This window comes from Cottoperca gobio, chromosome 8 (genome assembly GCF_900634415.1).
Source record: "Cottoperca gobio chromosome 8, fCotGob3.1, whole genome shotgun sequence".
NCBI classification, from domain to species: domain Eukaryota; kingdom Metazoa; phylum Chordata; class Actinopteri; order Perciformes; family Bovichtidae; genus Cottoperca; species Cottoperca gobio.
The window spans coordinates 19,728,083-19,754,651 of NC_041362.1; the positions used below are offsets into that span (position 1 = coordinate 19,728,083).

The following is a 26,569-nucleotide window of genomic DNA, read 5'->3' on the forward strand; positions in this document are numbered from 1 at the left end:
AATCACAAGGTAGTCCCGCCCTAAAGCAAACCTTGCTTTATTGTCTACTTTACTTTAAATGGGACCATCATTTACAAAATGAACATAATGCTGAATTGAAGAAGACTTGAAATTAGCTATTAAGACCATAAACTCGTCAGGAAAATGTTTACTGTAAGTAATTAAATAGTGAGAAGGTTATTTTCTCATAGACTTCTATTCAATCTGAATTATTTTTGCAACCAGTACAGTCACGCCCTGCTGGCTATTTAAAATAACGCAGGTTTAAGGCGCTTACGCATTGGCTTTACTTTTCAGGTCCGGATGTTCCAGCTTAATCACAAATTAATATTATAATAGGGTCCCCAAAGATGATGTTGTGCGCCCTGTCTGTGGCACATTGACCCAAACCCATTCATTTCTACTGAAGATGTAAGTCTGATGAGTCACAAATATTAAGTTTCAGTTATACAAACTATTTAGTAATTTCCTAAAACTGCTTGACCCTGTAATTTAGTCTATAAAATGTAACCTACATAGGAACAAATTGTGCATTTATTGGGAACTATTTTCAGCTGTGGATTATAAACACTTGATGTGCTAGTGTAGTGGTTCCAAAGGTTTTGTAATCCACAACATCTCTTCATAGAGATTAGTTTTTTTTAAGGCACCTGGTCAACTTCCTGCTCTTCCTCCAGAGCGGCTACGCTCGCTAGTTCGATCTCCTGCCCTTTCCCTAGAGCGGCACCACCGCTTCCATGTTTCATGCCATGTTTCCTGGTCACCCTCCTGGCCAGATATAACTTTTGACCTAACTCCTAGCCATCCCCTTGAGTTTCCCTGCACCCTGTACCTAGACAATCGGCCTGGGAAATCTTGGTCGGCCCCTGTCCAGCTACGACAAACTAAACCTTGCCTTTTCACAGATCTGTGCGTCTGGAATTTGCATTTGCAGTAATATTTTAATCCATTGTTTTACATTTAAAATAATGAAGTCAATATTTTCACTCTGTTGCTCTGTCCTTTCCTCATGGGGATAAACTCTCTCTCGCTTGCTCTCTCTCTCTCCTTCTCTCGCTAGATCCGTCGCTTTCTTTCTCAGTCTGTTTGTCTCTCTTTCACTTTATGGGATGTAGCCTGTTGGGAGAGTAGTGTAATGGGGACTGTGATGGAGTAATTGTTTAAGTTTGGTCAAAGTATTTTACAAACTCAATTTTCTTAGAAAGCGTTGTGTACTTGCTGTCAAGGTTCCTTCCCCGTGACACATGCCTGCCTGGTGTGAGTGTGGTTTTTATTATTTTTCTTCCTTTTAGTATGAGTGACTTGTGCTTAGTGTGTTTTGGTTTTGTCTGTTAGTTTGTTTTCCCTTCCCCCTCTTGTCCTCTCTCCTTCTCACTACTCACCTGCCCAGAATCAGCAATCATCACACCTGCCCACCAATCACTACTTAAACCCTGCTTCAATTGATTCCATTTAAGCGTTATGAAAAGACAGGTGCAAGAGAAAAAGGAGGACGGATGGTGTAGCCTACTTTCCATACAATTATTTCCAGTCTTTGTACGTTTCACACACTGGACAAGAGGGGCGTCGGGAAAAGAAACTGGTATGAACTAATGTTTCTATAATGTAACCAACTGTAATGTTGATAATGAGTGCATAGTAGATCCTAGTAAGGTCACTCTAGCCGACTATATTTGCTATAATTTTTCTACTTTTTCCATTTTCAGTGCAAATTTAATCAATTTAAACACTGTCATATTTTGTACTGACTTCAAGGTAGTTAACTGATGGATATGTGTACTTTAATTTATTCCATTTTCTTTTACAAAGCAAAAACATGCAAAACAAATTAAAAGGCAATGTATTTGTCACAATTACATATTTGGTTTAGTTTTTCAAGATTTTTAGTTTTTTTTCTGATCTTTTATTTCCTGGTGTTTTATAGACATTGTCTCTTGTTTGTCTTCTCTTAAACTGAACTTCCAGTTTTTAGGAACTATGAGCCAAAACATAAAATGCTTTATAAATTAATCACTTGCATCTTTTGACCACGGCCTAATTTGTGTCTTTCTACAGATGGCTGTGTGTAAAAGATTTGAACTTCAGATGGCAACTGTTGTGTGTCTGATGATTACGATATATATGATGGTCTACCATAATGTTCATGGAGAGCTAATCCAAGAGGTTCCCACTCAACAAAAACTGAGGTGTGTGTGTGCATGGGTGACCTTAAAAACTTTACAATGTAAATCCAATGATCTTTTTCACATAAGGCTGACTTCCTGTTATCAGCAGTTTGCACTATGACTAATTTTCAATATGGGGATGTAGATTTGACAATGTAAAGTAAACTTGCAACAGCTTCCTGTATCAATGCGAAACATGCAAATTGCCCTCCTAGCCATGGCAACGCCATTCCACAAAAACATAGAAGCTTCACAATTTGGTATTCTGAAGTTCTTGAGTTTCTACTCATCAAATTTGAGAAGGCTCTGTTCAATCCTGTGGGAGGAGATTCAAAAGGTTTCATACCTGTAATGCAGGGTTATTCAACTTCATTAGCAAGTTGGCCGAATAAGAAAATCACTCAGGGTTTGTGGGCCACACAATACTTTGTCAATTAATCACTACAAATAACTCTTACTTACAGTAGTGTTAATAGTTACTAATGCATACAAAGCCACACAACTCAGCCATCATCAAATAAATTGATATTGACTAATAAATAATGTCTGCAAAATTAATACATACTTTAAATAAACATGTATTTCCTGAATGTGTATATACCCGTCCCTTATGTGTTTACATTTACATTAGATGGGTAGGGTCTGGGGGGGCTGAGAGCTGTTAAAAATATACGCCATTTCCCTTATTTTGAAATCCAATATTGACATTTATGATCAGGCTTTAGTGTGTGTGTACGTGTATATATGTACATGTGTATATATGTATATGTATATGTGTATATGTATATATGTACATATATACGTGTATATATGTATATATGTACATATATACGTGTATGTATGTACATATATACGTGTATATATGTATATATGTACATATATACGTGTATGTATGTACATATATACGTGTATGTATGTATGTACATATATACGTGTATGTATGTACATATATACGTGTATGTATGTACATATATACGTATATATGTACATATATACGTGTATGTATGTACATATATACGTATATATACACGTGCATGTGTGCATGTGTGCATACACGTGTGTGTACACGTGTGTGTGTGTGTGTGTACACGTGTGTGTGTGTGTGTGTGTGCACACGTGTGTGTGTGTATGTATGTACACGTGTATGTATGTACACGTGTATATATGTGTGTCTGTTTCCATCAAACCCAGCGGCTCATTTTCATCCACTTATGAAAATGTATTGGTTCAAATGGCAATGTGCTTAAATAGTACATGTATGTTTTTTTACTATGTTTATTCTGTACACACGGCATCTATTGCACGTCTGTCCGTCCTGGGAGAGGGAACCCTCCTCTGTCTCTCTAACATTTTCCACCTTTGACTGAGGTTTCTTTTAGGGAGTTTTTCCTTGTGCAGTGCGAGGGTCTAAGGACGGAGGGTGCTTTATCCTGTACAGTCTGTAAAGCCCACTGAGCCCAAATGTTTAACTTGTGATATAGGCTGTAAAAATACATTTGCTTTGATTTACTGGCAGGAGTACAAGCTAAATCCCCACCGACTGAGCAAGTGCAGTCCTAATCTAAATCTGATTTTAAAATGATAACTCCATATTCCTGTCATTAACTACAGTATGACTTAAAATAAAATGAACAGACAATAATTTGGCTTCAAAATATTATATTTGTGAAATGATAAAACATCCTTATCCCTAGAGTATAAATAAGTAGTCTGATTTAAAGTACTTCTGTGAAAGCCCTTCAGCAATGTTGGACACATGGACTGTATACAAGTAGTCACCATGATGTCACCTATTGGTTTTGAAGCCCAGAGTTTGGCATCTTTGCTATCGCCATCTTGGTTTTCCTTATGCAGAAGTGACACAAGAGAGTGGACTGTACAACCGAACACTGAATTTTTAGGCAACCAAAATGTTACACTTAACTTCCATGAACTGAAAATGCACTGAAAGGGTTAAAGTTATAAGACGATAACGCCCAAATCTGAAGACTTTGTGTGATGGTGACCTGTCAATCATGAGGTAGCCCTGTCCTAAAGCATACCCTGCTTTGTCTTCTATTTTACTCTAAATGGGACATCATTTACAAAATGAACATCATGCTTTATTGAAGAAGACTTGAAACTAGAGATTGAGACCATAAACTTGTCAGGAAGTGAGAAGTAAGTGGAACCCTACCCTGCTTGACAGTTGAGAGAATAAAAGTTTAGGGCACTTATGCATTGGCTTCACTTTCCAGAACCGGAGGTAGCTGCTTGGTGGGACTATGTAGCTCTTAGGTGATAATAATACAATGATGAAAACCGAATTGACTTCCATATGACTCACACCTTTCCAGGTTGCTACCCGAGTAATCTTCATCCACCTGGTCCGTGCACTTGTCCTTCCGGCGCAGTGCTCCTCAAAGGTGGCCTCCCTAAGGATCAGTATGAGCAGCTGGTGCAACGGCGAGCTAAAGAGTTCAAACAACACAAAGCCAGGTAGTGGATGGCGTGTTGAATGTATGCAGGGGTGAATGGGGTACTTTTATTTAATTACCTTTTTTCTTCAGTCATACTTATACTTGGTAATAACCATCTTGTTGGTGATCCTGGGTCAATTCCCTGATCATTAAAGATAACAACCAGATACTACCTAGGCTAATTGTAGTAATGAACATATTGGTGTTTATTTTTTGTAATGAGGCAAGCACATTTCAATCTAATAAAGGGACGGCATGTCTGTAACAACATACCATCTGCTCCCTTACTGTGTCTATAGTATAGTAATGCGAAACATTTGTTATATGAAGACCATAAAGTGCTTTTCAGCCAAGCTCCATCCACTGTTTCTTTCAACGAGATATTTCGTAACTCACTGATATCATCCCATGAATGTTGTGACTACATTAATGAATAAACCTGTATTATTGGGAGCATATTACCCTTTCTTTTAACCCCAATCTCTGCTTGATTGCACACCCAATTATTACTCAGAGCATATCCGGATGATAAAGTGTGATCATTGTTACCACATTTTTACAATGTGCTTTACTATTATTACTCTCACGTGTTTGCCCATGAAATGGCTACCCTATTTCACAAAGTAAAACCCAATCTTACCAATATTCTTTCTCTAGTTATTATATCTTTTTTTAAACGGTGTTCTTGGGTACAATTGGGGAGGGGGGAAAAAAAACCTCTCGCCTGTCAGGTCTGGTCTTGCTCCTCATTGTCGTATAATTATTATAGTTTTTATTATTAAATTATTGTGTGTAATGATTACATTCATATTTGTATATGTAATTATGACGTTACATCATACATTTATTGTCAAATCAACAGTTTTTTTTCTTTCTCTCCGCCACACATCCCATAGCCTACTCTATACTTCTATCACAGAAGCTCATACATCATCATTACTGCTTTAGTTATCTGTCTGCCCATTAAGTTAATTTAACTTCTCTGTATACGTGTCACCTGCAACAAACAATGTAAATCCCCCCTCTTCTCCCCTACAGGACTACGTCTGTATTATCCAGAATGCTGTTTGCTTCGCCTAACTCTCCTCTGCAGTATCCTATTCAGGGTTTTAAAGTACGGCCTTTGACCTCCACTCTCATACCAGGTATGCTGCACTACACAGTATGAAGGGTTGCGGTTTTTACATTACAATAAAATATGACTCAACAGTTAGTTGGCGAAGGCTGGGTTAGACGAATCATGGCGAAATGCATACTTTGTTACAACAAGTCAACAAAGCCAGAGAGGAATGTGTTTACTTATGTAACTGGAGAGTATGAAAGCTCTAGGTCATTTGAATTTCAGGTTTAGCACTGCATGCAGAACAAAGAAGCAGCTACAAGGTTGGTCTGATCCATTCACACACAAGGCAACCTGTAGTAGCAGGTTTGACTGGTTTTTAGAAGATGGTCGCTGAATGTTTGAAAATGTATAAAAAAAAACTATTTAAAAATGTATACTATGTATTAAAACATGCCACATGTAGAACACTGATGGTTTTACATTATATGGGACAGCAGCTCCAGTAAGGAACCCCTAATCTTCCCTTCTCCGGCCACATCCTCCAGCTCCGACTGGGGGATCCCGAGGCGTTCCCAGGCCAGTGAGGAGATATACAGGACTGTCTCAGAAAATTAGAATATTGTGATAAAGTTCTTTATTTTCTGTAATGCAATTAAAAAAACAAATGTCATGCATTCTGGATTCATTACAAATCAACTGAAATATTGCAAGCCTTTTATTATTTTGATATTGCTGATTATGGCTTACAGCTTAAGAAAACTCAAATATCCTATCTCTAAATATTAGAATATCATGAAAAAGTATACTAGTAGGGTGTTCAACGAATCACTTGAATCGTCTAATTAACTCGAAACACCTGCAAGGGTTTCCTGAGCCTTGAAAAACACTCAGCTTGGTTCAGTAAACTAAATCACAAGTATGGGGAAGACTGCTGATCTGACTGCTGTCCAGAGGACCATCATTGACACCCTCCATCAGGAGGGTAAGACACAAAAAGGAATTTCTCAAAGAGCAAGCTGTTCACAGAGTGCAGTTTCAAAGCACAGCCACAAAAAGTCTGTTGGAAGGGGGAAATGTGGCAGGAAACGCTGCACAACCAAGAGAGATGACCGCAGCCTTAACAGCATTGTGAAGAAGAGTCGCTTCCAGAATTTGGGGGAGCTTCAAAGACAGTGGACTGAAGCTGGAGTCCAGGTATCAAAAGCCACTGTTCACAGACGTGTCCGGGAAATGGGCTACAATAGCCTTATTCCCATGGTCAAGCCACTTCTGAACTCAAGACAACGGAAGAAGCGTCTGACTTGGGCTATGGAAAAGAAGCACTGGACAGTTGCAGAGTGGTCCAAAGTCCTCTTTTCAGACGAAAGCAAGTTTTGTATTTCAGTTTGGAAGTCAAGGCGCCAGAGTCTGGAGAAAAGCTGGAGAGGAGCAAAATCAAAGTTGCTTGAAATCTAGTGTGAAGTTCCCACAGTCAGCGATGGTTTGGGGAGCCATGTCAGCTGCTGGTGTTGGTCCACTGTGTTTCATCAAGCCCAGAGTAAATGCAGCTGTGTACCAAGAGATTTTAGAGCACTACATGCTTCCGTCTGCTGAAAAGCTCTATGGAGATGAGGAATTCATTTTCCAGCATGATCTGGCACCTGCCCACAGTGCCAAAACCACCAGTAACTGGTGTACTGACCATGGCATTACTGTCCTCGATTGGCCTGCCAATTCCCCTGACCTGAACCCCATAGAGAATATGTGGGGTATTGTGAAGAAGAAGCTGAAAGACACCAGACCCAACAATGCTAATGAGCTAAAGGCCGCTATTGAAGCATCCTGGGCATCCATAACACCTCAGCAATGCCACAGGCTGATTGCCTCCATGCCACGCCGCATTGATGCAGTAATCCGTGCAAAAGGATTCCCAACCAAGTACTGAGTGCATTAATGGACATTTTCAAATGTTTTTTGTTTTGCTGTTATAAATCTTTTTTGTTTTACTTGGTCTGAGGAACTATTCTAATTTTTTGAGATAGGATTTTTGAGTTTTCTTAAGCTGTAAGCCATAATCGGCAATATTAAAATAATAAAAGGCTTGCAATATTTCAGTTGACTTGTAATGAATCCAGAATGCATGACATTTTTGTTTTTTTAATTGCATTACAGAAAATAAAGAACTTTATCACAATATTCAAATTTTCTGAGACAGTCCTGTATAACTATATATATATATATATATATCTCTAGATCTCTAGAGATCTCTAGATCTCTAGATCTAGAGATCTCTAGATATCACTAGATAGATATCACATATATATATATATTATATATATATATATCACATATATATATATAGATATCACTAGATAGATATCACATAGATAGATATCTAGTGATATCTATCTAGTGATATCTCTCTATCTATAGAACTATATCAGCTTTTGCTGGCAATTTTCTTTTTCACTTAGTCAAACTAAGAATCAGACTTAAGAATGCTCTTAAGATGCAACTTAATTTAGAGTACTGTAAGTTGCATGATAAATTACAGTGTTGGTTATAGTCCTACTATAATGGGTAAATATATTTAGATGGAGATGAAACGGGAAAATGGCCAAAGTTTAAACGAAAGGAAAATCAAACTGGAGCAGGAAATGCATTTGAGTGACGCGCTGTCACAAGAGGTTGCCACTACACACAAACTGAGGTAAAGCCGTCTGTGTCCATGTGTGTGACTGTTCCCCGGCAGTTAGATACGACATGATTCAGACTGGGTGTTTCCTTTAGTGATGCTAACACATTTGAAAATTAAACCTACAGAAGACAAATCTTATGATGTAATCAAAATAGAAGAATTTGTCTTCATGAAAATAATGCCTTGGTTTTTGCTAATATTGCCAAGCCATATACATTTCTTTGATTTTCTATTGTGCAGCAGCCATCTTGGTGGAAAACCTCACTGAAAATGAAACAGAGTTCAGGCCCTGAAACTGCTTCTAAAGATGCTCATCGGTTTGATTTTTAAAAGCATTACATGAGTTTTATTTTGAATTTGATAAGTTTATATTTAATTTTATACCAAAATATATTTTTTCCAATAATTGCCATAATGTAAGGCAAACATGTGGGCCTAGTCAAAATGTAAAGGTGCTGATCAACATGGCAGAACGTGACCATGAATCAACGTACTCCTGCCTCCGCCCACATCCACTACGTCAAACGTTCCTCGTTCAACACAAGTGGGAACTTTTGATTCTTACAATGTGCTATGTATTTAATTTGCCACATTTTTCTACACAAGACAACAGTTGGGTTTTGCCTTAGAATGTATTTCCAATTAATAAAAAAAGAATTATTATTTACAAATAATAATAAAAATTAATAAAAACCTGCACGTAACTGGAGAAGCAGTGAATTCTCAAAGTAAATTTCTTGCAGTGTTGCTATTTGTTTAAGCGGCGGTTAACGATACGTAACATTTTCTTGTGGACGGCCTGCCCTTGGGCCCAGCAGGAGTTTTATTTTGCCGTGTGTTGTGTACAGTCCACCATGCTGGATGTGGTACCCATGCCATACCTCATTAGAAAGCTTAGAATCTTGTCGACTTTGAGATCACAATCACAACAGCAGGTACAATCAGCTCCTCATAACTTTGAGCCAACTCACCTATGAAGCCTCATAATAATCCTGTAATCTGTAATAATAAAAAAGAACACTCCTGTGTCATTATACAGGTCCAACAGATCGATTCCAGTAAAAACGTATTGATCGTCACGTCCATAAACAGCTGTTGAATAATTTGAAATCAGCTGATCTGTGTGTGATTTTCCGTTTATACTCCGTTTATAAAAAAAGTTATTTGCGTGACTTCAGCGCTGAGCACGTCATTCCAAAATGGAGACTGGACTCTAAGGGTTCGATTGACACCTCATTTGAGCCGATCGGAGTTTCCATGCCTTATCTACAGCCTTCAATAGCCAATGAGTGTCAACTTGATAAGGAGTTTATTTTCTTCAAATTCAGTATAATCAGACTATGACTCAGTGCCACAAGCACTTGGAATAATTCTGTTTTGCAAGAACATTAAGAGTGTTATGTTTTGAATGAGAACAAAACCATGCATATGGTGCAAATGGTTGAAGAGCAGCTTTAATTTACTTTGCGTATGTCGTTTGTAGGTCTTTTCGGATAAATTCCCCCACACTGTAAGAGGTTAATGAGCTCTCTCCAACCGAACTCGGCACAGCAGGAAAGTCAGAAAACCAACCTGCATGTGAATGATTCTTACAGTATCTGATGCCCACTGCTGGTTTATAGTATGAAAAGCCCCTTCAATTCATGAAACCTCTGCAGCATTTGAAGGCAGCAGGAATGAAGCTGATAAAGCTATAAATAAATAAAGCTATGTCAAGTAACGTGGCAGTCTTTCTTGATATTGAAAATTGATATTAATCGTATTATATGGTGCTGGGATTAGAGGGATAATGTTTAATTGGATTTAGAATGTATTATGCAATAGATCAATACAGGTAAGAGCTGGTAATTTGTATCTTTAATATTAATGTGTGCCCTCCAGTCAGTTGTTCTACTGAACAAGGGAAAAAATCAGTTGATGTAGTAAAGAAAGTTCTGACTCATTTGCAACTAGAATGGAGGTCCTATCTACACATTATACAAAATTCACAGAGCAGGATGTGAGGTGGGTTTTATGTGGGTGTAGAGGGAAATGAGGAAGCAGATTACTTGACAAAGAATGCTAAACTAGAACTCAATGGAAACTATACTACAATATAGACCATGAGAATACACTTCAAGTCTGTAAAAGAAATGTGGCAGAATACGTGGGAAAAGGGGACGTCTTATTTTACCAAGCAGGAACATTTTGGAAAAAGCCAAAAATAATTGTGCCTGCAATAGAAAATACTTGGACATTGTGGGCTTAGGTGTGGTCTGACTCTGATTGGGAAACACCCCGATGGCGAGTGTGGAGACTCAGAAACTGTAAGAAATGTCCTCATCCAGTGCAAGAATCCAGCCTTCAGAAAACCAAGAGGTCTACGAAATGAGACGGTCCGGTCCACGGGGGAATTCCCTGGTTATCAAGCGCAGTTGAAGGCCTACTTTGGCATTTTTTTTCCCAGTGAATGGAGCCAGAGATGATACTGTTTCTTATTTTCACTTTCAATCTTTATTGAAGATATGCTTTATCACCAGCACATGATATATTTTAGACAGTGGAGGTCACCATAGATACAATATATACAACACTTGCAGTCATCTTTTTTTTAATCAAAATACTAATTACCAAATCTTTGTCCTTAGCTTATACAAAAACTGTAAGAAAAACTTTTAGAACCATAAAAACAAAGTAGAACAATATAATCAACTTTGGATAATTATTCCCCAACAAGTACACTTTTTCATCTTCACATCCAGCGCCATCATCAGGTCAACAATTAAATTTGTCAATATTTTGGTTTATAACCAAATACCTGAAAAGAATGATGAAAGATCAGCCACAGATATACTTTTGTTAAGTGTTAATTAGCTTATCTTCTCCCCTAGTTTCTTAGCATTTGATGGACATTATTTTTAACTAGGTTCAATGTCATTTCCTTTAGTTATAAAATCACATCAAAGAAACATACAGTAATAACACAAAAGTTGAGTCTACACACACACATTTTGTATTAAGTCCTCCGAATATATTCTTAGCACACTGAGTTTGATATTTGAAGGGACTTTGACCCTGGTATTAAACATCTCAGACACATTTAATAACATCTTTCAAGAGGTTTTGAATCTATGGACATTCCCATCAAAATACCTTTCTCGTTCGAACATCTTAAATATTAGCAGACATGTATAAACTGTTGACATGAGGGTAACACTCTGGCTAGTGTATTACTAATATCTCAGAGTCGCAAGACACTTCTTTATGACATGATGTCCAGCTTGGAAGAGTCAAATTAGGTGAAATCAACATGCTATCCTGTTAAAAGTTCAACTCGGCTGGGATTCTAACCCACAACCTTTGGATCACTTCTTAAGTGTTTGACTAGAAATGAATGTGATATCCATTGCGCCACAGAGCCTGCTGTGAGTTGTTCTCACACGCAACACTACATTTTTCTACATTGTTCTATTGATTAAGTTTGACTCCACAACTAACTTTTGACAACAGCTCCTTAAATATGGCAACATTGACGGGTGAAAACTCATGTGTTTTTATATTTATTGTGTAATTACAATATGCTTGCACTTTAAAAACAATAACAAATACTTTCTAGTTATTTCAATTTTGATCAGTTTCATGTACATTTGTTGTCTGTATGTGATCTTCCGTTGACAAAAGATAAATAAATAAAGACGTTAGAACTGTTTCCAGAAGTAGTTATTTAGCAACAGTTAGCTAAAGCTAGCCGCGTAATTTGTGTTGTACGTTAATTAAAGGACACTAAAAACCAAAATGTCAGGGCAAACGATAACAGTGACCGTTGCATACGGTAATACGATTTGTGCATGATGTGACACGATTGTTACCAGATAATAGATATGAAAATGTAAGTTTACTAACCATCGCTCAAGTAGCTAGGAAATAGTTAGCGAATGTAGCTATAGTTAGTTGTTACCAAATATGTTACTTTGGTAAAGTTAGTTAGCTTTAAATCCTGACTGAAACATTGCCTTTGAATATTAACTTTACTCATTTTATCTTGTAAGTCTCACATCTGAATATTTGTTCTACAGCTGCATAACGTGATGTATCAAGAAAGAAAAGTGTATTTGTAGATGAATTAATTATCTTCACACACCGACTGTTTCGGATGAACTTCACGATCCCCTAATCCGTAAAATGTTGTGGTTCACTAACCAAATATAGTTTAAGATTGTTTATTTAATTTTTCATACGTGCGTGCATCCTTTTGGCTTAAATTTATTTAGACTTTAATATTTAGACCGATTTTGTAGTTACTTTACAGTCATAAATCTTTAGGGTAACATTTTCTAATTTGTCCTTCAGTTTAACTACATTCAGTTTAAAACAATCAAAATTAAAGGTAGTTAGGAACTGTACAAAAAGTACAATATGCAAACTCTGCAAACATAAGACAAATGTACAAATTCAGTGAGCGGTGGGGTCAAAACGATACATCTGTTCGTTCCAGATAAACAATCTCCCACAGTTTAGGGACTCACTCAGGGAAGTGCTCATGCTAATATTTATACATTTTTTTTTCTCCTACTCCAGGATCTACTAAACACAGCATCACATTAACTGACCAAAACCTAAATGTTCTGATGCCTAACTCAACAGTGACTGTTGTTTCAGAGTTGGATGCACTGGGTGATGAGCTGCTGTTGGCCTCGTCTATCCCGTAATCCCCAGTGACAAACAAGGTAAAAGTCTTCAGAGCACTGTGCTCACTGTACCTTACATTATACTCAAGCTACGGATTGGATAATTACAGTATTGAAAGTATATGATAGTAAATTAGAAATAATCATGCTAGTGTTTAGCATGCTTTACATTTACAACATGTCTGCTCTACATGTCTGTAAAGTAAAACATGTTGTAGTAAATGGGCTAAATTTTCTTTTCTTCAGTCTAATACCTCTTCATCAGTCTAGTTCATCAACAGTATTACAAAGCTTATTTTAATTTGTCTTATTTGTATTCTAGTTTTATGTTGTTCGGTCATTACTGTTTTGTTTTCAAAAAGGTTCTCAGAAGTGGAGATAACTCCCGCTGAGCCTGTTCAAATGTCTATAGGTTATTTTAAACATGCAAAATAAATTATGTATTTTAACTTAACCTTGAATTCTTAGCTTAATTATTATTTGTAAAGGTTAAACTATTTATGTGAAACAGTAATCAGTGCAACTTGAGGTTTTCACTTCAACACAATTTTACTATGGCTTATACATCACATACAGGACTGTCTCAGAAAATTAGAATATTGTGATAAAGTTCTTTATTTTCTGTAATGCAATTTAAAAAAAAAAAAAAAAAAAAAAAAAAAAAAAAAAAAAAAAAAAAAAAAAATGTCATGCATTCTGGATTCATTACAAATCAACTGAAATATTGCAAGCCTTTTATTATTTTAATATTGCTGATTATGGCTTACAGCTTAAGAAAACTCAAAAATCCTATCTCAAAAAATTTGAATAGTTCCTCAGACCAAGTAAAAAAAAAAAGATTTATAACAGCAAAACAAAATCAAACATTTGAAAATGTCCATTAATGCACTCAGTACTTGGTTGGGAATCCTTTTGCACGGATTACTGCATCAATGCGGCGTGGCATGGAGGCAATCAGCCTGTGGCATTGCTGAGGTGTTATGGATGCCCAGGATGCTTCAATAGCGGCCTTTAGCTCATTAGCATTGTTGGGTCTGGTGTCTTTCAGCTTCTTCACAATACCCCACATATTCTCTATGGGGTTCAGGTCAGGGGAATTGGCAGGCCAATCGAGGACAGTAATGCCATGGTCAGTACACCAGTTACTGGTGGTTTTGGCACTGTGGGCAGGTGCCAGATCATGCTGGAAAATTAATTCCTCATCTCCATAGAGCTTTTCAGCAGACGGAAGCATGTAGTGCTCTAAAATCTCTTGGTACACAGCTGCATTTACTCTGGGCTTGATGAAACACAGTGGACCAACACCAGCAGCTGACATGGCTCCCCAAACCATCGCTGACTGTGGGAACTTCACACTGGATTTCAAGCAACTTGGATTTTGCTCCTCTCCAGCCTTTCTCCAGACTCTGGCGCCTTGACTTCCAAATGAAATACAAAACTTGCTTTCGTCTGAAAAGAGGACTTTGGACCACTCTGCAACTGTCCAGTGCTTCTTTTCCATAGCCCAAGTCAGACGCTTCTTCCGTTGTCTTGAGTTCAGAAGTGGCTTGACCATGGGAATACGGCTATTGTAGCCCATTTCCCGGACACGTCTGTGAACAGTGGCTTTTGATACCTGGACTCCAGCTTCAGTCCACTGTCTTTGAAGCTCCCCCAAATTCTGGAAGCGACTCTTCTTCACAATGCTGTTAAGGCTGCGGTCATCTCTCTTGGTTGTGCAGCGTTTCCTGCCACATTTCCCCCTTCCAACAGACTTTTTGTGGATGTGCTTTGAAACTGCACTCTGTGAACAGCTTGCTCTTTGAGACATTTCTTTTTGTGTCTTACCCTCCTGATGGAGGGTGTCAATGATGGTCCTCTGGACAGCAGTCAGATCAGCAGTCTTCCCCATACTTGTGATTTAGTTTACTGAACCAAGCTGAGTGTTTTTCAAGGCTCAGGAAACCCTTGCAGGTGTTTCGAGTTAATTAGACGATTCAAGTGATTCGTTGAACACCCTACTAGTATACTTTTTCATGATATTCTAATATTTAGAGATAGGATATTTGAGTTTTCTTAAGCTGTATGCCATAATCAGCAATATTAAAATAATAAAAGGCTTGCAATATTTCAGTTGATTTGTAATGAATCCAGAATGCATGACATTTTTGTTTTTTTAATTGCATTACAGAAAATAAAGAACTTTATCACAATATTCTAATTTTCTGAGACAGTCCTGTATACCGTCCTCTGGGGGAGTTTCTGGAGGAAATGGACGTTCTCCTTTCTAACATCCTTGAGAATGGCCCTCTGCTCGTACTTCTCGGTGACTTCAACATCCAGTCAGAGAAGTCAACAGGCTTACTATCTCTCCTATCTTCTTTTGCTCTCTCCCTGTGTCCATCCCCACCTACTCACAAAGCTGCCAACCACCTCGACCTCATATTCACCAGAAATTGCTCTACCTCGAACCTCTCTGTAACCCCGCTTCACTTCTCTGATCACTTTTTCATATCCTACTCTCTCCCCCTTTCCTAATCTAGCAAATCTATCTCCCTGAAAACTGCACCTTTTTGCCGTAACCTCCACTCCCACTCTCCCTCTTCTCTTGCCTCAGCTGTCCTCTCGGCCCTTCCTTCACCTGACTCCTTCTCACTCATGCTTGCCAACTCTTCCACAAACACTCTCCTCTCTACTCTGTCCTCCTCTCTGGACTCTGTTCTCTAACCTTGCAGCAAGTTTTCCAGTCCCCTCCAGCTCCCTGGTTAGATGACTGTGAGTGCTAACAGAACCATCCTACGGGGATCTGAAAGAAAATGGCTGAAATCAAAACACCCTGACAACCTCCTTGCCTTTCAGACTCTTCTCTCCTCATTCTCTTCCTCCATTTCCGAAGCAAAAAGCACTTTCTTCCAACAAAAAATTAAATCCTCTTTCTGCAACCCCAAAAAACATTTCTCTATCTTCTCCACCCTCCTTGATCCTCCCACTCCCCCACTTATTTTTTGCCTCCTACCGTCCTACTTTGTCAACTACTTTGAACCATATCCCCTCTCACCTTCTCCAGTCCATTGCTCCTGACCTCCTTCCTTTTCTCATCCATCTCATCAACAGTTCCTGAACAACTGGTTGCTTTCCTAACAATCTTAAGGAGGCAAAAGTGAACCCTCTCTTCAAGAAACCCTCACTCAACCCGTCTGAGGTGAGCAACTACAGACCTGTCTCGCTTCACTTGAGTGTGCAGTCCTTAATCAACTGCCGTCTTATCTTCACCAGAACAACCTTCTCGATCCGCACCAATCTGGTTTCAAGGCAGGCCACTCAACGGAGATAGCCTCCTCGCTGTCACTGAGGAACTTCACGCTGCAAGATCAGCCTCCCTCTCCTCTGTTGTCATCCTTCTGGACTTTTCTGCTGCGTTTGACAGTGAACCACCAGATCCTCCTCTACACCCTCCAAGAACTGGAAGTCTCAGGCTCTGCTCTCTCCCTGCAGCGGTCTCCAACCTTTTTTGTGGCACGGACCTGTTTCATGTCAGAAAATATCTTACATGAAACCGATGCATGAGAATCACCTGTATCGATAAACACGTATTTTAACTGACTCCTGATATTGTCATTTAAATGCATCCTCATTGGGTCTTTTCCCTTTTCCAAAAAAGCTCTTTAAAGACATTTGTTTCCCAGTCATTGTTGCGTGTGGGCTTAATTTTTTTTAAAGTAAAGTATCTCTTGACTGAGAAGAATGTCTTGACATGTGTCAAGAGACACAGAAGCACAGACAGATGTATCCGGTGATTTTTTCAAAATAAAACCTCTTTCAAAATAAAATATTTTTTTATTCAATCTTTCTACCCCTTTCAACTCCCCACCGGGGCACCTCAGGGCTCCGTCCTGGGTCCCCTCCTCTTTTCTCTGTCCACCAACTCAATTGGCTCCTTTATTCACTCTCATGGCTTCTACCACAGCTACGCAGATGACAGTCAACTGATTCTATCTTTTCCCATATCTGAAACCCAGGTGGAGGCACGGATCTCGGCTTGTCTGGCTGATATCTCTGTGGATGGCTGCACATCACTTGAAACTCAACCTTGACAAGACCAAGTTCCTTTTCCTTCCGGGAAAGGGCTCTCCCATCCAAGACCTTACCTTTAACATTGGCACCTCTGTTGTGTCCCGACTCGGACTGCAAGGAATCTGGGTGTGACACTGGACGGCCAACTGTCCTTCAGTACCAACATTGCTGCAACAACCCGCTCATACAGACACACTCTGTACAACATCAGGAGGATACAACTACTACTGACTCAAAAGGTGACGAAGGTTCTTGTCATCTCACGTCTTGACTACTGCAACTCCCTCCTTGCTGGACTGCCTGCATGTGCCATTCGACCTCTACAGCTCATCTAGAATGCAGCAGCCCGACTGGTCTTTAACCTACCAAAGTTCTCCTACACTACAACGCTTCTCCGTTCCCTTCAATGGCTACCAGTGGCAGTCCGAATCTGCTTCAAGACTCTGGTGCTCGCCTACCGTGCTGTGAATGGATTAGCCCTACATCCAGACGTAGGTCAAACCGTACACCCCAGCGCGTTCACTTCGCTCTGCATCGGCCAATCAGCTCAATACTCCATCGCTGTAAGTGGGACCCAGATTCCCCTAAAACAAAACCCGCCTGTTTGCTATCCTGGCTCCAAAATGGTGGAACGACCTCCCCATTGACAGAAGGTTTAAAACAGTACGTATGAAAAAATCCAAAAACTAAGTTATTGTTCACTATAGTACTTTGTTAACTATCATTTTGGATTCCACAATCAATTCAACCTGACTTGATTTCAGTCCTTAAATTTGTCTCAGCCTTGTTTTCTTCTTTTACTCACAGTTCAAATGAAGTTATTCTTCTTGGTTCTTATTTTCTCTAATCCCAACACCATCACAAGCTATTTCTTGGTACTGGTTCTTCCACCTTCACTACCTCAGTGGAGACGGACACAATATGCTGCTGTGAGGTCAGAGGAGAGACAGCGGCTGATGGATGAGTCAGAAGAGGGGCAGGAGAAATCCACCTCAGGTACATCTCACAAACTCAGTGTAACAGCACTAGAACATCATAAAAACATCAGAAATGTATATGATTGAAAATCTTTTGACATTTAAAAAACCACACATTGATACACTGTTTTGCTGCTTGGTGAGTTTAACATTAGCTGCAATTGTAATTATAGTACATTCATTAGGAAGGCCCAGTAGTGCATTTCTGTAATCTAAATGGATAATAATTCAAAATGTGTGTTTCTTTTGTGGGGGAAAAGTTTGATCTTAAATTTTCTTTGAAAGTTCAAAAAATCAGTTTTAGTTTCATTCTATATATGCACACTTCAAACTTTAAATGACTCATTACATTAAATAAGGGACACCAGGACTGTGAAAACACAATGTTATCTTGGTTTGGTTGGAGGATGTTGCGTCAGTCAGACAGTGTTCACACCTTCCGTCGCAGACTGAAAACTCACCTGTTTCGACTGCACCTTGACAAATGAAAAAAACAAAAACAATTATGTTCTTTGAATGTTGCACTTACATTGGTTTGGCTTATTGTAGCTAATGGTTGAATTTGTATTCTATTGTTTGTGTATGTTGCACTTTTGTTTGGCTTATTTGAAGCTATTGTTCTGCACTTAAAGGATTTCACCTATTTGAAGCTGATGTACTTGCAATATTCTTGCTGTTCGAAGTTGTATCCTAATGATTGTTTGCACTTATTGTAAGTCGCTTTGGACAAAAGCATCAGCTAAATGAACTGTAATGTAATGTAATGTAAAAACAAAGAAACGCAGTGTGGTGGTGCAGTGTGGTCATTGCGCCGCCTGCTGGAGAGAGTCGAGAGTGGCTCAGCTGGGGATCAGACAGCTGGACAGAATCAGGTCATCAGCGACACTATACAAGCATGATGGTAACCTGGTTCTGTTCTCTTGCAGGAGACTGAGTCCTAGAGGGTCGATGAGAGAGGCTCACAGCCACACCACCCTGAAAACAACCAAGCTCCTCCCGTGTGGAGAATTGTTGTTTTTAGCAACTTGAAAAGGCTAAGCATTTTTTACTCTTCCACAAGTGTGGCAAGAGTCCTGTCCACAGCCACAGGAGTCTTCTACAAGTGGATAGTTGTGGAAGACTCCTGGTTGTAAATGCAGTTTCAAGAGTTTGTATATAAATGTAAAAAATGATGCTTTTGATGAAAATTTCAAATACTTTTAAAAACATTTAAAAATGGATTTCTATTACGTTTATTTAAAATGCATCTGCATCAGAAATACTATTTGTGAACATTTTGTCCAAAGGTTACGTCTGACAGTATTCTGCCTTCAGACATATTGCTACACACACGCACGCATGCACGCACGCACACGCACACACATACAGAAAGACACAGATTTTGTCAGAGGACAAAAAGCTGAGTGAGTTAATTTGATAGTTAAATACAATGTTTTGTCTAGTACTGAGGTGTGGACGTACATTATTTGAATGTGTGGGTGTGTACAATCAAACCTGTTTTGAGCACAGGTACAGTATGTCTGGTATATTTTCAAGTGGTGTCTAAAAAATCCAATTCCTGTCACTCAAAAATAATAATAAAAAGAAAATGGACTTAATGAATAGGTGCTTGCACATACAAAATGCACAATGCACACTCCCTTTCAGAGAGCTCGAACCAGTACATCTAATTTCACACACCTGTGCCAAGGTGTACACATTCATGCATAACCAGTAACCATCAAGATTCAAGGTATTTATTGTCATATGCACAGTTAAACAGACAGTTGTACCGTACAATGAAAAACTTACTTTGCTAATTCACCGTCACCTTTTAGCTCTAGTGACGTGGCTCTTGGGATGACGATGTTGGTCTGTTGAATGCATTTCCCCCTTTCCACTGATGTTTCCTCTACAGCCCCCAGTAAGTCAAAGTTTTCAGTTAACAGATGAAATGTCTCAAATTCCTGGTTCCATATGGACACATCCTGATGAATGATGATTTGTGCTTATCAAACTGCTTGGTGGACTTCAATTCGACTGTGGCATCTTAAGATTTGCACACCCCCCACCCACAGTGTCGCTCAGTTCATACAGTGGGGGGACACGACACGATCATGATTATCATGTCGTGCAGGATCTGAAACGATGTGCATGATGAGATGACTCAGTGTGATGATGAGATTGGGTTGTTCATGCATCAAAACCACTCAGATGCTTTACTCTACACTAGGCTTGTGTGATATGACGATATTAACGTTTAAACACGATATTGGTTGGTGGTCCTGACATGGTTGTTTTTTCTTAAGACAAAAGAAGATAAAAGTTTACTTAAAATGAAATACAAACAAACTAGTTACAATGTCAGTGCAGAGGAATGGAAGGATTATGATACACACCTTCACATTTGGGGTTTGATTTTGCAGCAAAGAAGAGATGGAGCTGTTGTCTTTGTCAGGCACACTGTCCATTTTTTTCTCTTCAACCCAGTTGTTGTGCAGAGTTTTCTTTTTCATGTCAGCTGACTTGGGGTCAGAGGGCAGGCTCTCTGGGTAGACTTTGTCTCCCATCAAAGGGCAGAGCTCAGCAGAGCTTAGCTTACTCTCTTGCTCTTTTTTCAGAGCACTCAAACTACAAGTGGGGCTTGTGACCTCCTTCACCATAATCATGTTTTGCCACTGAAGCCTTTCTGTTTTCAGTTGGTTCTGCTGTTTTTCAACCAGGAACTCCTGCCTCCTAGTCTTCTCCACTTTTACTTTCAGTGCCCTTTCGGTCACCTTTTTCTCTCTTCTCTCTGTCCCTTTTGCACTTATGCAGGATCTACAGAGCGACTGTATGTTTGCGCGTCATCTCCATTACTTTCAGCTCAATGTACATTTGTCGTCTGACCTCCACTCTTTTCTCCTCCAGGGTCAGTTTTGTCATGCTTTTAGTAAGATCCATTTCAGCAAAGTGTTGGTTTGCAATCATCTTTTCGTTCATTGTTTGTACTCTTTATCTCTCTGTTAGTTTTGTGGGGAATGAACAGTTCTTTGTTGGATTTTGTATGTGAGATAATAATTTTTATGACATGACATTTTTCAACACTCTGGAATTGGTATGTGTTCATAGAATTCCATTATATTCCATATAAGGCAATACACTTTAAAACTACTGTATGTACTACTGTACTGTTTGCGTCTCTTTGTGGCTGTTTTCACCTTTATGTAGTCATTTTGTGTCTGTTGCAGTTTTCCCCTTCTTGAAATCATTTTGTGTCTCTTTGTGGCTCTTTTGTTATTTTGCAGTTTGTGTTTTGCAGTTGCTTTGCGTGTCTTTGTAGTCGTTTTAAATGTCTTTAGTCATTTGTAAGTTACTTACTGACTTTGGTGATCCCATCAACTTACCCCTAGTGCCACCATGAGGTTTTTTGGGTTTTAATAAAATGTTGTGACAACTCTTGGATGGATTGCTATGAAATTGAACACACTGATCTGTCATGTAATCGATACATGGGCATCCCATACACACTCTGGAGACCACCCCAGAGGATGCCCACCATCAGAAGACACCAGGGTATTGTGGCTGCCCATCTAAGTCCAGCAGCACCACCAGGGACTCCGTACGCAGCCAAACTTTATCTGTATATAGTGTAACTGTTGTAATATTGTTTATTAATTTTCTTTGTTAGATAATTCATTTTCATTCATTAATAGTTCATTTTCTAAATGAAATAATCTTTTTAATAAATCATATATACTAAATAAATGCTTCTTGAACCTTGAAACCATATATATTATTTATTTCAATTAATTTACATTTTATTTATCTACAAGTTTCTCCAGCAGAGAGAAGAGCCTGTCCATCCTCTCCCTGCTCTCCTCTCTTCTGCCTCTGTCTCCTTCTCCCTAAAACAAAACAAAATGTTAGAGCAAGTTTAGCTATACACCACTAAACAAAAGCACATTAAGTTGCAAAATAAGTACACATATTATAAATAATAAAATATGTATAATCAATCCGAACGATTGCACAGGACTTTAAGTGATATTCAACAGTCAGAAAACTAAGCAGGTAATATGAAGTATAAATTATCTATATAATCGCCACAATCTATGTGCTATGAAATGTAAATTAATTTAAATAAATTTAAATTTATATAAATAATATCTATAATGATGAATATATTGTGTATTTGATTTACATGAACTACAAATGAAGATGAATGAACACTTAGCAAATTATTGATTTATTGGTTTTAAGGTTCAAGAAGAATTTATTTAGTACATTTGATTTATTAATTTAGAAAGAGATTATTTAATTTAGAAAATTACCTATCAATGAATGGAAATGAATGATCGAAAAATGATTAAATGATTATTATGAGCAGAAAAGTATTATAAAACAATATAACAACATTTACATTATACAGTTTGTGCTGAACTTGGATGGGCTACCACAATAAAGCCCCTGGTGTCTCCTGATGGGGGGCATCATCTGGGGTGGTCTCCAGAGTGTGTATGAGATACCCCTCCAGGCCTCCACCGTCTAAAATACATTATGTACTGATGATAATAATATTATCTCTGGCTCCATTCTCTGGGAAACAATGCTAAAGTAAGCTGACAACTGCGCTTGATAACTTCAGAGAGTTGCTAGGCAATGGGAGCGGCAAAAGGTAGGGACGTGAACAGCTGGTGACGTACCAGGAAATCCCCCGTAGACCCAACCGTCTCATTTCGTAGACTGCTCGGTTTAAGCCTTCGCGGTCTACGGAGGACCCGGCCTCCAAAGACCGCGAAGGCTGCGTCCTTCGAAGGATGCAGCCCCTAAATTGAGACACAGCTGTAACAATTAACGTTAGAGGGCAGCACTACGCCATTGTTGCGAGTAAAAGAAGAAGAAGAAGAAGAAGAAGAAGAAGAAGAAGAAGAAGAAGAAGAAGAGGATTTCACTTCCGGTTTATTCGACACCAAGCAGCTGATTATCCAAACAAGTCATGCCGGAGAAAGGAGCAGAATTATCCGCTAAACCTGCACTTACAGCGGCAGAGAAACAACTATTCCACCGCCGACAGGAGCTCAACTACTGGAAGAATAACGCTTCCCGGCTCCGCAGTCGGAACCTTCTGACCGGCCTGGCTATCGGGGCGTTTGTGGTCGGCATGTGTATCCTTCACTCAGGGTTTCCTGGCCAGATAGATGTCATAAGCTAACACGAAGTATATAACTGTGTCCTTCATTCAGGGGCTTGAACGATATAAGAAAATATGTTAAAGTCTACATAAAATGATGAGCTGTGAAGTAGTTTCAAGTACTGTCAAGTCATGTTTGCTTGTCTACTCTACTACCAAGTAAATATTGGTATTTCATGCTAACTCACACAAGTTGTGTGGTCAAAATACCAAATGTAGAGTTCAAATTATTTATTTTTAATTAAATTATTTGCGCTTTTTCTCACAGTGTAACCTGACAATTATTCAGAGATGAAAGCTTGAAATTGGCAAAAGTTCTGCACAAGAAAGTAACATTAATACTCAGAAATAATCTTGTGTTACTCACCGAAGCAAGATTTGTGAAGTTGTCACCAGGAATTTTACTCAGCAATTTGCTGTCTATATTTTGACCACATGTCATTTATAATTAACATGTTTTTGTTATTTTTGAAATTGAGTAAATTATTTCTTTGCATTATAACTGTTTGTCACCAGAGGCCAGAATATCCCATGGTGATAGTAATATATGACACACAGAGCATCTTGTTGATACAATAACCCCTCTGCCGTGTAACATATTGTAAAAACAGGCATTGTTCTGCTGTAATATTTTCAACCTTAATATGAACTAATTTAATTAAAAGTCCTAATAATAAGACTTGATATCTGCCGTTGTAAGTAATTACGAAGCAGTTGTCCGGCCCTCTTATCAGGAAACTTTTTTTAATGGTCCCTTTCAAATAATATATCAAATGCATATAGGTAAAGCAGATTTGTGAAATTAATTTACTACCATATCCACAATCAAGCACCCTTGTTCAGAAAGAGATCTGGATCCTCATTCTTTGATTTCAGGCAAGAGCTGCATTTTTATTTCTATATCCTGAATGCTTGTTACTAACGTGAAACTTCAAACTGTACTCATCACGTTACTATATAAATAAATATTAAGTATTTATTTCCCATGCTTGTTGATGATCCATGTGACTTATGATGTGTTTTGTTTTTGTACACATTAGGCGAGTTCTGATCTAGTCCAGTAATGATTCAGTGAATGAAATAAAAAAATTTACATCTCCACATCCAACAAGGTACCTGCCTAATTTTCCAAAGTGTTACCGTGCTTTCCTTTGACCTGTAGTTCTCCAGTTAGCTACACCATCCTATCCGTCAAACAGGAGAGAATCCTGGAGGAGCTGGATGATGAAGCCAAGATCCACATGATCAGAGGGCCACGGACCAGCGCCAACTCCTGATGAGCCTCACTGACCATGAACGGTCCTGGACTTTTCCCTGGCCCCTCACCACGGGGCGGTGGGGTCTAATGTGTGGCATGTGAGGAGTCATGTCTGCTGAGCTTCTCATACTTAAGACACTTGCATACCACCTGCCACTCCAATTCATATGAGGAAAATGTTTTCTGTTTGTAAATACATAAAGTATATTGTTGAAATTGTTGGTTTCTGAACTATCTTCTGCGTTAATATAAATCTTCTTTGTGGTCATAACATATTGTGGGGAAAAACAGGTCCCTAATTTACAAATACGTTCCTATTTATTTTAAGACATTTCATAAAAAAGAAATGCATTATGGCAAATATAAACATTGTTATTTTGGTACATTTACAATCAATTCATCCACATGAAATGCTCGAGTAACCTAAAAAGTTATTTAGTCTGCACAGTAGAACATGCAAAAATGTGAAATCTGTCGACAGGCAAGCATTCGATTGCCTCTGTAGAGACACTAAATTCTGTTACTGACAAACTTTGCACCAAACTCCATTCACTGGAATGCAATTCAATGTCATCTCGCATGTCAGCAAAAATGCAGAAGTACCTCGAACAACAGTCTCTTTTTATACAAATATTTTAAATTGGCCCATTTTCAATTCCATTAAGCAGCTCTCATTAAACAATATCAGATCTTCAGATTAATTCTCACCATTGGTCTCTGGCAGAAAACAGCTAAACCTATTGAAACATTTGAAATGTTAGTACTTCTTGGCAGATTATACGTGTGGTGTGATGGATTAAATAGTTCAAATCTATATAAATTATTATTGTGAGACAAACAGTAAGTACACTATAATTCTCCAATAGACTGGAATCATGTCACACTGTAAATATTAAGGATGATATCTGCACGTCATCCATATCAGCAGATACAGGCTTTAAAATGAAATATTGGCATCGGCCAGAAAAGAAGGTTTCCTCTTTATGACAGTATGATAAGACGACGCATATGGGCATGTTATGACGTTGACGCAAGGATCTGCAAAAATCTAATGTGCGTTCATAATTAAATTCATATTGATAATTAGTTCATGTTTCACTTACACTTGAAGGCCACGCATGTTGAGGGTTGAGCTCAAGGCAGGTGTTGGACATTCGTCCTCTCCTCGTGTTCTAATTCATAATTGCGGACTGCACAGATGTAATGTTATGTGAAGACATTAAATTACACCCTAAAAAAATCCATGCTTATGTGATTGGTCTAAAATGGAAGAAGACATCTGATTGGCTAGAGAGAATTCCCTTTTGAAACAGCATTTGTGAATCGAGCCAAGTGCAGTGAAGTGTTCACATGACAAGCAGTTTGTAAATGCAGTTTCAACAGTTTGTATATAAATGGAAAAAACATCCAAAATGATGCTTTTGATGAAAATTTCAAATACTTTAAAAAACATATATTTGTGGAATTCTATTACATTTATTTAAAATAAGAAATATTTGAAGTATTTGTCTGCGTCAGAAATACTAATTGTGAACATTTTGTCCAAAGTTTACGTCTGACAGTATTCTGCCTTCACAGATGTATTGCTACACAAACACACACACACACGCAGACACACACACACACACACACACACACACACACACACACACACACACACACACACACATACAGAAAGACACAGATTTTGTCAGAGGACAAAAAGCTGAGTGAGTTAATTTGATAGTTAAATACAATGTTTTGTCTAGTACTGAGGTGTGGACGTACATTATTTGAATGTGTGGGTAGGTACAATAAAACCTGTTTTGAGCACAGGTACAGTATGTCTGGTAGAGTTTAAAGTGGTTAAAAAACCCAATTCCTGTCACTCAAAAGAATAATAAAAAGAAAATGGACTTAATGAATAGGTGCTTGCACATACAAAATGCACAATGCATATCTGCACACTCCCTTTCAGGGAGCTCGAACCTGTTATATATTTACAGTTTTCATAGGGATTCTTTCTTTGCTACAGTGAAAACTGCTTGCATCTATACAATTGTATGATTGACAATTGAGTCAGTTAGCATTTATGAGCCCTGATCAAAATATTACTTTT

General features: G+C 38.5%; 1 protein-coding gene and 1 long non-coding RNA gene across 5 annotated transcripts; both read left to right on the forward strand.

Moving 5' to 3' along the window:
- Nucleotides 1-1,457: 1,457 nt before the first annotated feature.
- Nucleotides 1,458-19,385, forward strand: LOC115012450 (uncharacterized). Of its 4 annotated transcripts, XR_003832686.1 has the most exons (7): nt 1,458-1,582; nt 2,056-2,186; nt 4,502-4,643; nt 5,663-5,769; nt 13,003-13,070; nt 17,950-18,080; nt 18,988-19,385. It is a non-coding gene; the product is annotated as an uncharacterized LOC115012450 (long non-coding RNA). The 4 variants fall into 4 exon arrangements; XR_003832685.1 differs by lacking the exons at nt 13,003-13,070; nt 17,950-18,080; nt 18,988-19,385 and adding an exon at nt 9,848-10,045; XR_003832687.1 differs by lacking the exons at nt 13,003-13,070; nt 17,950-18,080; nt 18,988-19,385 and adding an exon at nt 6,185-6,234.
- A 3,558-nt stretch (nt 19,386-22,943) lies between these two features.
- coa3b (cytochrome C oxidase assembly factor 3b) lies at nt 22,944-24,856 on the forward strand. Its single transcript, XM_029436814.1, has 2 exons — nt 22,944-23,187; nt 24,384-24,856. Exons 1-2 carry the CDS (start codon nt 23,019-23,021, stop codon nt 24,488-24,490), a joined length of 276 nt encoding a protein of 91 aa, XP_029292674.1. The 5' UTR covers nt 22,944-23,018; the 3' UTR covers nt 24,491-24,856.
- The last annotated feature ends 1,713 nt before the right edge of the window (nt 24,857-26,569 follow it).

Excerpts from the sequence above, each read along its gene's own strand:
- coa3b (XM_029436814.1), top strand. The coding sequence starts at position 23,019 with ATGCCGGAGAAAGGAGCAGAATTATCCGCTAAACCTGCACTTACAGCG. Across the intron at positions 23,188-24,383 it reads GGCGTTTGTGGTCGGCATGT|TTAGCTACACCATCCTATCC; the intron begins GTATCCTTCACT and ends GTAGTTCTCCAG.